Genomic DNA, 17704 nt, shown 5'->3' with positions numbered 1-17704 from the left:
TCCAAAGATGTGCAGGTTAGGTGAATAGGCCACGCTAAAATTGGCCTTTGGTGTGTTGTGGTTCGGTGGGTTTACGGGGAGAGGGCGGATCATTGGGCTGAGGTAGCGTGCAACATCAGAGGGTCGGTGCAGACTCAATGGGCCGAATGGCCTCCTTCTGCACTGGAGGGATTTTATTCTGTGACCTGAGAAATTCTTACCTCAGACCTCCCCATGCCCTGGAAGTTTAAGAGACGATTATATTCGCCCCATTTTATACCAGCTCTTCTCGAACTACAAAGAAATGTACTGGGGAGGGAATAAAACACAAAGACCTGTTTCAGGAAAAAAACCTTCAGAAATATTGCAGTAACTAATGTTGTTTAGTGGAGTGTAGCAGACCAGTTAAACAATGGCTTGAAGTGGAGCTTGAGCACAAGTGTTGCCAACCGAGCCAATTGGAAAGTGTGGTGCTTCCTGGTGACACTCTCTGTGGTAATTGGTCGCACAGCCAGTGGTGCGATATTCCAGCCACGCACGAGGAGACGGAGCTGCCGAGCCTCTACCCCTTTCTCTGATTAGTGGCTCAGTCGATAGTACTCTCCCCTTTGACTCAAAGGTCATGAGTTCAAGTCTCGTTCCGAAGACCAGAGCACAAAGTCTAGGCTGACGTTCCAGCGCAGCGCCGACTTCCAGTTGAGGTGCAAACTGAGGCTCCCTCTGCCCTCTTGGAAAGGGCCCTCTTCAAAGTCCAGCAAGGAAGTTCTCCCCGGCGACCTGGCCAACATTTGTCCTTCCACCCACATCATAAGAAACAGATGTTCCGATCGTTATGCGTGGGATCTTGCTGTTTGAATTAGCTGCTCCTTCCTCATTGCAGAACAACAATGATCGCCCTTCACAATTAATCATTGGCCGTGAGGTGTTCTGTAGCATCCTGAGGTTGCGAAGGGCACCATACAAATGCACGTTCTTTCAATCTCAGTTGCGAGACGACCAAACATTTTCATCTGTTTATTGTGTTCCCTCGTTTCAGGCTGTGGCTTCAAGTTGTTGGTCCGTCCTGAAAAGCAAGAAACAGCAGATGAAGGTGGGTGTGAGGAAAGAAACATTCAAAGTCGATCGAGAATAATAAGCAGCACTTATACAGCACAAATTCAGCTGCATCCTAGGTTCGTAGCTGTGCATTTTCCCCATTTAATAAAAAACAAGAATACTCCACAATCGCCATACCACGTTATGTGGAGCACAGACCCTCGCACTTACCCTGCAGGGACAATACACAATAGCAAGTTGTTGTGATATGCCTATAGCTGGTGTTGTATATAGTTGGTGGTGCGACCTCCAACCAGCAGGTGCCGGTACAGATGCGGTCTCGAGACATTGGTCATGTAACGAGGCACTCAGATATAAGTCAGGGCAGATTCGGTGATCCGGAATAGGTTCTAAGACCTACATGAGGACAGTCGTGCATCGGGGTAGTTCCAGGGAGATCGTTACCTTACCACGTGTGATCTAATAAAGATCCTGGTTTGGACAAGTCACCAGCAGTTCTGTGGATTCCTTGCTAGACAACGAACACCGAACACAACACATGTCAGGCACCCATCAGTGGGGCGGTAAAATGGGCCGCCGATCCCTTGAAACTGGAGGCAATGGTGTCTCGCCCACTGGCTGGGGAACCAACATGAACTCCGTGCCACCTCTATTCGGGAAGGCCAGCCGCAACAAATGCCACTCAGGCACTTAACAGGACAGCAGCGGGCCTTTCCCAAGCCAATCAGAGGCTGGCAGCTATATTGAATGACAGCACCACTGGCTGGTGGTGGTACTACACCCACCTGACCAAGGATGGAGGAGGGGCCCAGGTACAGGTGTTCTGCAGGGCGGGGGTCACAAACGTTGTTGGGGGCTCGGCAACAGGAACAGGGGTTGGGCTCTCGATTTTCATTCCAGCCTCAACTTTATAAATAGTAATGGAATTGGAAAAAAATTCCAGGAAATGTCATGTTTATTTTGTTTTTAAAGTACATGAAATTAACACCATATTGTCATAGAATGATTGGATTTTTACTGCACAAAAGAAGGCCATTCTGCCCAACATAGATCTGCTGCTGCTACCTAGTCCCATAGCCAATTAAAGAAATAATCAAAATGTCATCAATTTCTCTGTTAAATGCATCTGTTTCCACCACTGTTTCTAGCTAGGCATTTACACAGGACCTTCTATGTAAAAATAAAAGTGGTGTCCTCTCCCTTCAGTCTTTTGGCTATAATTTGAACTTTTTGTCCTATTGTTAACTATTCATTGACCAAATAGAAATGTTATTCATGAAGGACCCGCCTTGCCCCTCGCCTGAGGTGTGGTGATCCTCAGGTTAAATCACCACCAGTCAGCTCTCTCCCCTCAAAGGGGAAAGCAGCCTGTGGTCACCTGGGACTCTGGCTTCTTTACCATACCTCACTACGAAATGTTTACTGGATCACAACTCATCAAACTCCTCTTAGCTTTTTCTGTCCAGTTGAAAGGAGACCCAGGTTCCTCTAGTCCCACCACGAAAACCTCCCATCCTTAAGATCATTTTTGTGAATCTCTTTGCGTCCATGCCCTTGACGTCCTTCCTACGGTAAGTAAGCTTTGTCATTGCATGTAAAATAAATCATGAGCTGTGACGCTGTGACAGGCGACAGCTTTATTATAGGGAGTGACCTCTTTAGTTGCAATATTCCATTTTCTTACAGTCTGATATTTTAAGGAAAGAGACACATTTATTGCCCCAAGTATAACCAAAAGCAAGTCTAAATGTTGACTTTTTACTGAAGTCAATAAATGTAGCCCAGCTAGTATGACATAGACTATATCATGGAGAAACAGGTAAGTCAGCCCAACTAATCCATGCTAGCCTTTATACTCAAGCCTCCTCCCATCTTTCCCATCTAAATCTACCATCGTAACCACCTCGTTCCTCCTCCCTCGTATGTTTGCCTGGTTTCCCCTTAAATGCATCTTTACCACCACTTCAACCGCACTCCCTGTGGGATTGAGATCCACATTCCTACCAATCTCTGGATGAAGAAGTATAGTCCACATAGAATCCCTACAGGGCAGAAGGAGGCCATTAGATCCATCGAGTCTACGCCGACCACTCCGAAAGAGCACCCTACCTAGCCCCATGCCTCCCACCTATCCCCGTAACACCACCTAAGCGTTTGGACACCAAGGGGCAATTTTATCATGGCCAATCCACCTAATCTGCACATCTTTGGACTGTGGGAGGAAACCGGAGCATCTGGAGGAAACCCACGCACACACGGGGAGAACGTGCAAACTTAACACAGACGACCAATATAATTATCGTGAACTAACTTTATTAAAAACAGAATATATACACAACTGCAGGCCTGTAGCCTGGGTACGACTTATATTTACATGGACTATTTGACCTCTGACCCCCAGGCCAGATGACCCAAATGAAGTACAGAATTTTCTGTATCATAACTAATACTGGAGCATAATACCACAACCCCTCTAATATCACGATAGAGCCAATCTTTCACAATGATTTAAGGGGCGGGATTCTCCCCTACCCGGCGAGGCGGGGGAATCCGGCGGGATGGAGTGGCGGGAACCACTCCGTCATCGGATCGCCCCAAAGGTGCGGAAGTCTCCGCACCTTTAGGGGCCAAGCCCTCACCTTGAGGGGCTAGGCCCGCGCCGGAGTGGTTTCCGCTCCGCTGGCTGGCGGGAAAGGCCTTTGGCGCCACGCCAGCCGGCGGCGAAAGGTCTTCGCCGGGCGACGCATGCGTGGGAGCGTCAGCGGCTGCTGACGTCATCCCCGCGCATGCGCAGGGGAGGGGGTCTCTTCCGCCTCTGCCATAGTGAAGACCATGGCGAAGGCAGAAGAAAAAGAGTGCCCCCACGGCACAGGCCCGCCCGCGGATCGGTGGGCCCCGATCGCAGGCCAGGCCACCGTGGGGGCACCCCCCGGGGCCAGATCGCCCCGCGCACCCCCCAGGACCCCGGAGCCCACCTTGTCCCGCCGTTCAAAAGGTGGTTTAATCCACGCCGGCGGGAGAGAGTTGACAGCGGTAGGACTTCGGCCCATTGCGGGCCGGAGAATCGCCGGGAGTGGACCCGCCGACCGGCGTGGCGCGATTCCTGCCCCCGCCGAATCTCTGATGGCGGAGAATTCGGGACACGGCGGGGGCGGGATTCACGCCAGCCCCCCGCGATTCTCCGACCCGGTGGAGGGTCGGAGAATCGCGCCCACGTAGTCCAAACATGCACCTCCGAACCCCACTGCAGTTTCTGACCATTCCTATTTATAGGGAAACAAGGGAATCCTCAATTCATGTTCACCACCCGTATTCAATGAAATACAATTAATATACATGTAACATATACAAGAGACGAGGGACTTTAGCTATGTGGACAGGTTAAAGAGGCTGAGGTTGCTCTGCTTAGAGCAAAGACGGTTAAGAGAGGTTTAATAAAAGTATCTTGCAATTATGAATGGTTTTGATAGAGTAAATAACAGGAGCAATTATCACAAGCAGCAGGACTGTTAATCAGAAGATGTAGCGTTAAGAAAATCAGCAAAAGAACTAGATGGGAGACAAGCTGAAATCTTTATGATGCAGTGAGGTATAATCTAAAACACCTTGCCTGGAAGGATGGTGGAAGCAGATTCCATCGCAACTTTCAAAAAGGAAATTGAATAAATGTTTGAAAAGGGAACAAATGGGGGAGGGGAATCAAACTAATTGTGCAGCTGCTTCATAGAGCTGGCACACATACGATGGGCCGAATGGCTTCCTTTTTTGCGGGTAAGCGTTTATGAAATTGAACATTCTCAACAGAACTACCCCGAGTTTATATCAGTTGGTGGTGCAGTGGTTTCAGCCCTTCCAATCCAATCCAGAATGCTGGGTAATGAACATCTCTCTGTCAACTGGATTTTAGAGTATTATGGGCAATGGGTTGGGTGGGCTGTATTCAACTCAGCATTGAGAGGGGGCATTTGCTTCATGACTGACGTGTGTTAACCTCTGCAGGTAAAGTTGAGAAGATCTATCACTGTTCTCCTGAGCTCCAGGTCTTCCCAGTAAAAGCTCTAGCTATTCCTCTTTCTCTCTTGTGTGCGTTGTCTCTGACAGGTACCCAATGGCTTCGTCGCTCATTTCTACGCGGTTTGTGAGCTCATCATCCCGATCCTGGCCTGGGGATTCTTAGGACCCAGAGACTCCCTCTACAACTTGTGCTGCTTCTTTAAGGTACCTCAATCTCTTTCTTTCCAATGAATCTGAGCATTCTGCCATTCCCTTTGAAGTGGAGATGCCGGCGTTGGATTGGGGTGAGCACAGTAAGAGGTTTTACAACACCAGGTTAAAGTCCAACAGGTTTGTTTCGATGTCAGCGCGCTCCGAAAGCTAGTGACATCGAAACATACCTGTTGGACTTTAACCTGGTGTTGTAAAACTTCTTACTGTGCATTCCCTTTGAAAGCACTTGTTGGTGACTCTCCCGCGTGTGGGGCCGCTTCCTTTGGATTGAATGGGGGCGGTAAGGGGGGCAGATTTTGGGCATGTTAATGTGAGCTCTAGATTACAAAGTGGGGTTGCCATCATACTCCAGCTGTACAAAGCCTTGGGTTAGACTGCACCATATCTCAGGAAGAATATATTGTCCTGATTGGAGGTGCCGCACAGATTCACCAGAGCCAAGAGGGATATGGAAGACTAAGCTTTTATTTGCCGAGAGTACAGAAGATTAAGGGGGTGGGGTGGGGGTTCTGATCAAGGGATTTAAAATGTCAAAAGAACTTGAAGATGTAACTAGTACAGTTGACCAGGGAGAACTGGTGGATGTGGTTTATTTAGACTTTCAGAAGGCTTCTGACAAGGTCTCACATAGCAGATTAATATATCAAGTTAAAGGATTACAGGTAGTGTCTTGAGATGGATAGAAAGCTGCTCAGCAGACAGGAAGCAAAACGTTGGAATAAATGGGTCTTTTTCTGATTGGTAGGCAGCGACTAGTGGGATACCGCAGGGATTTGTGCTGGGACCCCAACTGTTCACATTTTATATTAATGATTTGGATGAGGAAACTAAATGTATTACCTCCAAATTTGCAGATGATAGAAAGTTGGGTGGGAGGGTGAGCTGTGAGGAGGATGCAGGGATGCTTCAGTGGGATTTGGACAGGCTGAGTGAGTGGGTACGTGCATGGCAGATGCAGTATAACGTGGATAAATGTGAAGTCATCCGCTTCGATAACAAAAATAGGAAGGCAAATTATTATTTGAATGTGTGTAAATTGAGAGAGTTGGATACACAGCAAGACCTTGGTGTCCTCGTGCATCAGTCGCTGAAAGTAGGTGTGCAGGTACAGCAGGCAGTAAAGAAGGCAAATGGTATGTTGGCCTTCATAGCGAGAGGTTTTGAGTATAGGAATAGAGATGTCTCACTGCAATTGTATAGGGCATTGGTGAGGCCACACCTGGAGTATTGTGTGCAGTTTTGGTGTTCTTATCTGAGGAAGGATGTTCTTGCTATGGAGGGAGTGCAGCGAAGATTTACCGGGCTGACTCCTGAGATGGCGGGACTGTCAATTAGGATTATATTCATTGGAGTTTCGAAGAGTGAGAGGGGATCTCATAGAAACCTATAAAGTTCTAACAGGATTAGAAAGGGTAGATTCAGAAAGAATGTTCCCGATGGTGGGGGGGAGTCCAGCACTAGGGGTCATAGTCTGAGGATAAGGGGTAAACCCTCTCGGACTGAGGTGAGGAGAAAGTTCTTCACCCAGAGAGTGGTGAATCTGTGGAATTCGCTACCACAGAAAGTAGTTGAGGCCAAAACGTTGTGTAATTTCAGGAAGGAATTAGATACAGCTCTTGGGGCTAAAGGGATCAGGGAATATGGGGGGAAGGCGGGATCAGGGTGTTGAACTTGATGATCAGCCATGATCATAATGAATGGTAGAGCAGCTCGAAGGGCCGAATGGCCGCCTGCTTCTATTTTCTATGTTTCTATGAATGGTTCAGGGATGAGGGGTCAAAATTAAAATTAAATCTAGGCCACTTAGGAGGGAAATGGGAAAACCTTTTACACAAAGGATGGGAGAAATATGGAATACCCTCCCCCAAATGGCTGTAGACAATTGGAGTTTTCAAAACTTGAGATTGATAGATTTTAAGATAGGTGTATTACATGTCTGAAACTAAGGTGATTAAATAGAATTGAGGTACATCAAAACTATGATCTATTTGAATGGGGGCGAGCAGACTCCAGGGAGGGATGTGCAAACTCCACACGGACCGTGACCCGGGGCCGGGTTCGAACCCAGGTCCTTGGCACCTTGAGGCAGCAGTGCTAACCACTGCGCCACCGTGCCGCCCCCAAGCTGAAAGCATAATTAACGGCGTGTTCATTGTAGACCACTACTGTTTGATTGATGAGGTTACGTAACAGATAAACTGAGGGATTTTTTTTGACGTCTGCTATAGGAACAGGTTCTCTTCTTCTTGAAGGACATCTTTGATTTTGAGAAGGTGAGGTACACCAGCCCCGAGTGTCTCGCTGAGGACATCTTACACCTGATCCAGCGTCGCACCGAGCTCCTGATGGCTTATCTCGGAACAGACAGCCTGAGGCAGCTGAATGGATACGTAGGAATCCCCCTGCCAAACGGACCCCTGGAAGCACACGCGCAGTAAATCAAGACGCTGAACCCTCGTGTGAGAGTTATCATGTGAATGCTTAACGCACGGGTGTCTGTAAACTTGCAGCCTCCAAGGCTTGGCAGAATGGTCCTTGAAGCACTAATCACTTTGTATTTCATCTTCGCTGCTTTTGTCCCCGTGATTGTAGAGGGCCGTCCTTAGCAATGTCGCTTCAAGTTCCATTCCAGAGACTCGAGCACAATATGCAGGCTGGCATTGTGCCAAGATGCTGTACTGAGGGAGTGTTTTCTTCTGCATGGGGTGTTTATTAAACTGAGGCCCTGCTTGCCCACCCGGGAGGACCTAATAGATCCCACAGCATAAGTTTGAAAAGGAGTGAGGGAGTTCTCTGTAGTGTCCTCGCGGATATCTATTCCTGATCCAAAACCATTACAAATAGATAGCCGGGTTATTTATCTCATTGCTTTTTCTGTGCAAATTGGCTGCTGCCATTCCTCTGTTACAATGGTGGGAAACTCCAAAATCAGGATGCCAAGATCTTTGTATCAGCAATGTGCTTAACTAATGGGGGCCTGGATTAAGACTATGTGGGTCACAAGGCTCTGTAGCGTGCCCTGTGCAAAACTCAAGAGCATTAAATGAAATAGTAGACAATGCGACTAATTAATATAAAACTTCAAATGTACAGTATCTTATTTGCCCAGGATATTATCCATCGTCAATTTTAAGAAAGCAAGTTCCTAATAAGAATTAGGAGAGATTTCAGTGACAAGGCCATCTGGTGACCAGAGGCGGCAACTACACTGTTGACATAGGAAAGTTGAATTGTTGTTCCATTTGTATATTTTATACACATAAAAATTCTGGCCTTGCCAGCAGCACCCACATCCCATGAATTAATAAATAATAAAAGTATATAAACTCGTGTTTACATGTTAGCTTTCACACAGTGTGGTTCAAAAGTGCAAGATGGTCCCGGGACTTGCTCCACCTCATGGTCGGAACCAGAGAGAGTAGAGTGAAGGAAATTTATTCTCGTGCTGTAACAGGGGAAGTCTTGAAGAAGCACCTGTATTGGGGCATAGACAATGGAACATGTTGCACGGTGCCTATAATTAATTATAGGCTCAGGGAGGTTTCCAAAGGACAGTACCCAGGATTTTTACAAAGTCTTTGTGTTGCTTTGTAAGACGGTGCCTATTCAGATTGCCAGATTGGCTGCCAACTTGGAGATTCCAGTTGAAACTATGGATAAGGGGGAGGGGTGTTGTACTCCAGCAACTATGTTACCTACAATAAACTTTGTGACACTTTGGATTGTCCGCCATGTTGTTATTCCTTCCTGTCTATGCGGTTGACCAGTAGGAAGACTGCACTGCTAGGGTTGCCACCTTTACTCATTGTTATTCTCAGACACAACACAAGATAAAAGCAGGGCGGAGGTTGCAATGGGACAAGGGTGGTACAGAGTCAGGGCAAGGGGGATGGAATAAAGTTGGGGTTGGGGATAGGTTAAAGTTGGAGCAGGAGGTGGGAAATATTGTGGTTGGAATGGTAGGGAAAGCAGGGGTGGGGGTTGGAATAGAGTTGGGGCAATGTTGAGCAGATAGAGTCGGAGGGGGAATTGGATGTTCAGAGAAAGGGAATCAGGGCAAGTTTGGAGTGAAGTCAAAACAAGGCTGATAGAGGCTGGACCAAGGTATTACGTTGAGAAAGAATGGAACAGTGTCAGTGCAGGAGAAGGAAGATAAAGGGGATAGGATGGAATGGAGAAAGGGAATGGGGCATAAAATGTGCAGGAATGCAAGGATGGAATCACTTCTGGAGTTGATGTTTACTTTGCTAATGTTCCCAGTCATCACACAGGAAATAAGTCAGCACTGTGGCTATTTTCTACTGGTTAATGAAATCTGTAAAATTCCTTATCAGTGTTGTTTTTTTCCCCATCCCTCGTTGCCATGGCAGAGGGCAATTGAGACTCAACCACATTTTTATGGAATTCAAATTTCACCATCTGCCCTGGTGGGATTCAAACGCAGGCCCCCAGAGCATTACGCCGGGTCTCTGGAATACCAGACCAGTGACAATACCACTATGCCATTGCCTTCACTGTGTATAGGCACATTTAAGGGAAAGCTAGGTAAGCACAGGAGGAAAAAAAGAATAGAAAGTTTATGTTCTGAGGGATAGATGAAGGAAGATGAGAGGAGCGAAAGAGAAAATGCTGGAAAATCTCAGCACGTCTGGCAGCATCTGTAGGGAGAGAAAGGAGCAAACGTTTCGCGAAGATGAGAGGAGACTTGTGTGAAGCGAAAGGAGAAGCTTCGTCCAGTTGGGTGGAATAGGCTGTGTCGGTGCTGTACAGTCGATGGAATCAATGACTGCGTTAAATTCTAACAGGCACGGATTTATTAAGAGCATGTTAACAGTTTGTTTATGTATTAGTGACAGAGATGTGACTCCAACCACCCAGTTCTGATTGGGAAAACAATTCAGGGACCCATTTTCACGCCCATTGCCTGGGTTTGGGGTGGGGTGGGGGGGGGGGGGGGTTGATTGTCCACCCATTGTGACACCTGTCCGGTTAACCTGTTGGAAATAATCCCCACCTCTGTCCTTAAACATCTTAGGTGGCAACCCTAGCCAACTCAGTTGTTTTATTGAGCAACTGCTTATATGCTTAGTATTGTCTGCTTTTATATAGTCCACAATGTGAATGTGTACATATTTATATATCTGTATCTATACCTTCATATGCAGAAATTACATATATATATTATAGACTGTTCCGCAGCACTTCCCTCTTCAGTACTAAAAGCACCCACACTAAATATTCACGATTAAAATGGTTACTTGAATTATGGATTTCCCAGTGCTCATCTGTCCATGGAAGTGCTGCTGTGAATGTAAAATTATAATTCCTTAAAAACACATATATGTGGTATTTTAAGGCACTGAAGTGCGACTGAACCCTTATACGTTCTGGGTCGATGGGAGTATCGCAAAATGTACTGTCCTTTTTTAAAAATATTTCTGTCACAAACACCAACTTAAGTACCTTGTGCTCGCTGCTGGATTGTTGAAGGGTGCAATGAGTTGATGAACATCTTGAGAAAATTGAAGCATTTTAATAAAATAAGGAAAACGCTCCAGTGTTGCTTCGTTGGTTTTAATATTTGCACTTTTGTTTGCGATTTCGAATACAACAGCAACTTGCATTGGATAGCACCTTACACCTTGAGTGCTTTGCCTTAAGAAAAAAAGATTAGGATTGTTCTCGGAGCAGGGACAGTTAATGGGAGATTTAATAGAATTCCAAATGTTGAAGGGTTTGCACAGAGTAAATAAGGGCAGCACGGTAGCACAGTCAGGGTAGCAGAGTGGGTAGCACTGTTGCTTCACAGCTCCAGGGTCCCAGGTTCCATTCCCGGCTTGGGTTACTGACTGTGCGGAGTCTGCACGTTCTCCCTGTGTCTGCGTGGGTTCCCTCCGAGTGCTCCGGTTTCCTCCCACAAGTCCCGAAAGATGGGCTGTTAGATGAATTGGACATTCTGAATTCTCCCTCAGTGTACCCGAACAGGCGCCGGAATGTGGCGACTGGGGCCTTTTCACAGTAACTGCATTGCAGTGTTAATGTAAGCCTACTTGTGACAATAAAGATTATTATTTTGAAAAAAGAAACCATTTCTGGTAGAAGAGAGCCGGTCACAATTTTGGAATTTAAGATAGAACATAGAACATAGAACAATACAGCGCAGTACAGGCCCTTCGGCCCACGATGTTGCACCGAAACAAAAGCCATCCAACCTACACTATGCCATTATCATCCATATGTTTATCCAATAAACTTTTAAATGCCCTCAATGTTGGCGAGTTCACCACTGTAGCAGGTAGGGCATTCCACGGCCTCACTACTCTTTGCGTAAAGAACCTACCTCTGACCTCTGTCCTATATCTATTACCCCTCAGTTTAAAGTTATGTCCCCTCGTGCCAGCCATATCCATCCGCGGGAGAAGGCTCTCACTGTCCACCCTATCCAACCCCCTGATCATTTTGTATGCCTCTATTAAGTCTCCTCTTAACCTTCTTCTCTCCAACGAAAACAACCTCAAGTCCATCAGCCTTTCCTCATAAGATTTCCCTCCATACCAGGCAACATCCTGGTAAATCTCCTCTGCACCCGCTCCAAAGCCTCCAGGTCCTTCCTATAATGCGGTGACCAGAACTGTACGCAATACTCCAAATGCGGCCGTACCAGAGTTCTGTACAGCTGCAACATGACCTCCCGACTCCGGAACTCAATCCCTCTACCAATAAAGGCCAACACTCCATAGGCCTTCTTCACAACCCTATCAACCTGAGTGGCAACTTTCAGGGATCTATGTACATGGACACCTAGATCCCTCTGCTCATCCACACTTTCAAGAACTTTACCATTAGCCAAATATTCCGCATTCCTGTTATTCCTTCCAAAGTGAATCACCTCACACTTCTCTACATTAAACTCCATTTGCCACCTCTCGGCCCAGCTCTGCAGCTTATCTATATCCCTCTGTAATCTGCTACATCCTTCCACACTATCGACAACACCACCGACTTTAGTATCGTCTGCAAATTTACTCACCCACCCTTCTGCGCCTTCCTCTAGGTCATTGATAAAAATGACAAACAGCAACGGCCCCAGAACAGATCCTTGTGGTACTCCACTTGTGACTGTACTCCATTCTGAACATTTCCCATCAACCACCACCCTCTGTCTTCTTTCAGCTAGCCAATTTCTGATCCACATCTCTAAATCACCCTCAATCCCCAGCCTCCGTATTTTTTGCAATAGCCTACCGTGGGGAACCTTATCAAACGCTTTGCTGAAATCCATATACACCACATCAACTGCTCTACCCTCGTCTACCTGTTCAGTCACCTTCTCAAAGAACTCAATAAGGTTTGTGAGGCATGACCTACCCTTCACAAAGCCATGCTGACTATCCCTGATCATATTATTCCTATCTAGATGATTATAAATCTTGTCTCTTATAATCCCCTCCAAGACTTTACCCACTACAGACGTGAGGCTCACCGGCCTTTAGTTGCCGGGGTTGTCTCTGCTCCCCTTTTTGAACAAAGGGACCACATTTGCTGTCCTCCAGTCCTCTGGCACTATTCCTGTAGCCAATGATGACATAAAAATCAAAGCCAAAGGTCCAGCAATCTCTTCCCTGGCCTCCCATAGAATCCTAGGATAAATCCCATCAGGTCCCGGGGACTTATCTATTTTCAGCCTGTCCAGAATTGCCAACACCTCTTCCCTACGTACCTCAATGCCATCTATTCTATTAGCCTGGGGCTCAGCATTCTCCTCCACAACATTATCTTTTTCCTGAGTGAATACTGACGAAAAATATTCATTTAGTATCTCGCCTATCTCTTCAGACTCCACACACAATTTCCCATCCCTGTCCTTGCCTGGTCCTACTCTTTCCCTCGTCATTCGCTTATTCCTGACATACCTATAGAAAGCTTTTGGGTTTTCCTTGATCCTTCCTGCCAAATACTTCTCATGTCCCCTCCTTGCTCGTCTTAGCTCTCTCTTTAGATCCTTCCTCGCTACCTTGTAACTATCCATCGCCCCAACCGAAACTTCACACTTCATCTTCACATCGGCCTCCTTCTTCCTCTTAACAAGAGATTCCACTTCCTTGGTAAACCACGGTTCCCTCGCTCGACGCCTTCCTCCCTGTCTGACCGGTACATACTTATCAAGAACACGCAGTAGCTGATCCTTGAACAAGCCCCACTTATCCAGTGTGCCCAACACTTGCAGCCTACTTCTCCACCTTATCCCCCCCAAGTCACGTCTAATGGCATCATAATTGCCCTTCCCCCAGCTATAACTCTTGCCCTGCGGTGTATACTTATCCCTTTCCATCATTAACGTAAACGTCACCGAATTGTGGTCACTGTCCCCAAAGTGCTCTCCTACCTCCAAATCCAACACCTGGCCTGGTTCATTACCCAAAACCAAATCCAACGTGGCCTCGCCTCTTGTTGGCCTGTCAACATATTGTTTCAGGAAACCCTCCTGCACACACTGTACAAAAAACGACCCATCTATTGTACTCGAACTATATCTTTTCCAGTCAATATTTGGAAAGTTAAAATCTCCCATAATAACTACCCTGTTACTTTCGCTCATATCCAGAATCATCTTCGCCATCCTTTCCTCTACATCCCTAGAACTATTAGGAGGCCTATAAAAAACTCCCAACAGGGTGACCTCTCCTTTCCTGTTTCTAACTTCAGCCCATACTACCTCGGCAGAGGTAGTAATTATCAAGATAATTGATAAAATAACTGATTAAATTGATTTTTGACAATAAATAAATTTGATCAAATTCTTTGTTTTTATTGATGAGGGGATAAGGAGATGATCCTGATCTACTCTACCTGTGAGGGAGATGGAAGAACATTCAATTGCAACTTTCGAAAGGGAATTTGACACACGTTGGAACATTTGGAGTGCTGTGGGGAGGAATAATGGAATGGCTCTTTCAAGGAGCTAACCCTGGAACAATGGGTCGAATGGCCTCATTCTGTGCTGTAGGATTCTCTAAGACACCACTGAGCAGGAACACGTGATTGGGGAGTGGGGGAGCATTGAGCGGGGGTGGTACACAGTCAAAAAGACAAGTTTTTACAATGGCTTAGAGGGAATGGGGAGAAAGCTATTCTGAGTGGTTTACTGGGAAGGCTGAGAGATAAGGAGAAGGTGCTGGCAATGCTTTGAGGTGGTTTTGGAGTAGAGTGAGGCTGGGGAAAATAGGGCATTGGGATGGCTCCCTGGTCCGTCCCAGCCTCTGGGTGAATTTGGGCCTTGAATCAACAGCCTGATAATTAAGGCCACATGCGGCACGGCGCGCAGTGTTTAGCACTGCTGCCTCACGGTGCTGAGGACCCAGGTTCGATCCCAGTGTGCACAACCATAGATGTGCTGGGTAGGTGGATTGGCCATGCTAAATCGGCCCTCAATTGGAATTTTGTTTTTAAAAAAGACAGTTAAGGCCACAATTAGAATCGTAGAATTCCGACAGTGCAGAAGGAGGCCATTCGGCCCATCAAGCCTGCACCGACCAGCCGAAAGAGCTCAGGCCCACTTCCCAGCCCCATCCCCACTAACCTACACATCACTGGACACTAAGGGGCAATTTATCATGGCCAATACACCTAACCTGCACGTCTTTGGACTGTGGGAGGAAACCGGAGCACCCGGAGGAAACCCACGCAGACACGGGGAGAACGTGCAAACTCCACACAGTCAGGCACTCGTGGCCAGAATTGAACAAGGGTCGCTGGCGCTGTGAGGCAGCAGTGCTAACCACTGTGCAACTCAGCCATGGACAGAGGCTGTTGTACTGTCTATACATTTTATCTTACCCCAGAGCAATACAGAGCTGACTCTAGTTTCTAAATGTGCAACAGGTTTATTTGCGAGAGCTTTAGAATATCTCTGCAATCACAAACTGTCTGCACTCAATACTTACAGCTCAGATTCTAATAACGTCTGTCATGTCTGTTTCCTTTGCTCTGTGTCCACACACAAGCTTAACTAATCAAGCACAGTGAGCACAGATTAGTTACCGGGCTCACATAAATGGAAAACACACAGGCAAGTTTCCCAGCATCACATAGGCCATCTGCTTGTGTCACAAAGCCCGAGTTGAAAAACACGGGGTATTTTAATCATTTGCTGGCAAGAACTCTCAATGCTCAGGTATCCTGTGCGAGAAGGCTCACTCCAGCCAGTTCATTGAGTTTGATGCCTCTGCTACTGCTGTGTCCGATGCAATGGCAGCTCTTCCCCTCCTACTGAAGGTTGCTCCAATGTACTGCTGCCAATCGAGTCCCACTGCTGGTCCCTCAGTAGTGCCCACTCCATGAAGACAGCTGGCGGCCATTTCCATAGGCCGTGCTGAATACCCATCCCAACACTGAAACCCGGCAGCCATCCCAAATGGGAATGGATGTTTCCCTAAGGCAGCCTCTTAACCGACACCCTCCAAACGGATCTAGGTGCACTGGTGGTGTGGGCAGGTTCGGGACCTGGACATGACTCTGTTCCTGGATTACTTGTCCAGGAAACCCCAGCCAGGGAGTCAGAACAGGAAGGATGGAGATATATTGGGAAGCCAGGACCTGGTGTGTGAGGTGATGTGAGCCACAGCTCCAGGATTAACTCAGCTGTCCAGAACCTCCATGCTAGATTTTCTAAATTTTGATATGAAGATCAGGCAGGTCTTGATATGGTGGTAACCAATCACTAGCAGATTGTATCAAACAGCATTTTTCTTTGGGTTGTTTGTAACAGGCGGAGTACAGACCGTACTCAAACAGACCATGCTTGCAAAACCCAAAGCAAAAAGTATATTGTTAAATGTGATTCTGCGATGGGGCAGCACTTGCTCTAATTCCCCCTGCTTTCTCCATGGCAATACCAAGGCCAGAATTGACTTAATACCCAATCAGCACCCTTTTTTCCTGCAGTATAAATTTTTGCGATAGTTTGAAATTTGGCATTCTTGTGTTTGTCCTTATTACGATCCCAGATCAGACCCCAACAGTGATTCGGATACTGGACTGAAACACCAATGTTTTAGCTTATTTATAAGACTGTGCGGAAAGAATGATTCGCTCCAGGAGTGATTGCACGAAGAAATAGTGATTCGGTATTTTTAAAATAAAACTTTATTAGGGATACAATATTAAACTCTTTGGGCAAGATCGCCATGGGCTGGACGCAGACCATGTAAAGATCCATTGACGTCGGGCAGGAATTTCCGGTCGCCGGGCAGGCAGGGCCGGAGAATCCCGCTCTTTAACTTCACACCCAGGAAGAACAGCTTACAATTACCCTTTAAACACTCAATTCCCCATTAATCAACATGAAAAGAAACATACAGCTCTCAATCCATCTTAAAATCAGCATGGCATCAGGTAATACTTGTTTTACAGAACAGATTTGGCTTCTATTAGTATCACTTCAGACTCTGGCTGAATATCTTCAAAAAGCTGGTTCACCTGGCATGTTTCAGCTTCTTCCTTGTCCTCAGACAACACAGCTCCGCATTAAATACGATTCCACTTTTTCTAATTATCTTACTGGGAGAGAATTGTGGACTCAGTGACAGACAGATCGGACTTCAACTCCTCTCCAAAGCTTTACCAAAATGTCTCTCCGTATTCCTTGGCTCCACTCAGCAATGACATCATCTCCCCAAGCTGCAAAACAACTTAACACTCCAGGCTGAAAGCACATTCACTCCCCAGGAACTTTCCCCAGTCAAACCACAGTGCATTAGCCCAGACTGCAAAACACATTCCCCGGGTCAATTTCACCCTCTGGCACCTAGAAGTTCCCAGGCCCTGCAAAACAAAATCCTTTTTAAAAACATGTCAACCGCACTATAACCCCAGGCTTTTAACACTTAAATTGTCCGAATATTTAGAAGCCAATATTCCTAAAATCTTCCATTCGTCACAGTCCTGGTGAGTGCAAGACAAAAAACTTTGGCGACATGTCTTCCTTCTCAGCAAAAGCCGAAGATTTTCAATGAACCAAAATGTGGGGAAAACAGCAGCTACTTCAAGGATATCACATAGCCAAAGACCAAGTGAATTGGGCTAACTTTGTGCAATAAGTGAGTTAGGAGGAGAGATTGCTCCCCTGTGGGATTTTACTCTTGATAAGACAAAGATGAGAAGATAGTTTGGAACAGGATACTATCCAGCTCCTCGAGTCTGTTTCGCCGTTCAGTTAGATCATAGCTGATCTGTAATTTGACTCCATCCCACCTTGAGTCCATACCCTTAATATTCTTGCCAAACAAAAATCTACCAATCTCAGTTTTGAAATTTCCAATTGACCCGGAGGCACGACAGCTTGTGGTGGGGGGTTTGCATATTTCCATTAACTTTTTTGCAAAGAAGTACGAGCTAAAGTCACAATGTCAAGTATAGCCAATTTCTAACATCTTATCCTGAC

The 17704-nt window shown here is 46.5% G+C and overlaps 1 protein-coding gene across 1 annotated transcript in view; it reads left to right on the top strand.

Annotated features, from left to right (window-relative positions):
- The window catches only part of miga1 (mitoguardin 1), a 179551-nt gene extending 168732 nt beyond the window's left edge, over positions 1-10819 (top strand). The window contains exons 14-16 of the mRNA XM_072510401.1: positions 1016-1069; positions 5137-5253; positions 7491-10819. Of these exons, the coding sequence (XP_072366502.1) occupies positions 1016-1069; positions 5137-5253; positions 7491-7700 (381 nt within the window). The 3' untranslated portion in view covers positions 7701-10819. The remainder of the gene's footprint in view (positions 1-1015; positions 1070-5136; positions 5254-7490) is intronic.
- The last annotated feature ends 6885 nt before the right edge of the window (positions 10820-17704 follow it).

The sequence above is a fragment of the Scyliorhinus torazame genome, chromosome 7 (assembly GCF_047496885.1).
Source record: "Scyliorhinus torazame isolate Kashiwa2021f chromosome 7, sScyTor2.1, whole genome shotgun sequence".
NCBI classification, from domain to species: domain Eukaryota; kingdom Metazoa; phylum Chordata; class Chondrichthyes; order Carcharhiniformes; family Scyliorhinidae; genus Scyliorhinus; species Scyliorhinus torazame.
This window is presented reverse-complemented; position numbering and strand designations above follow the sequence as displayed.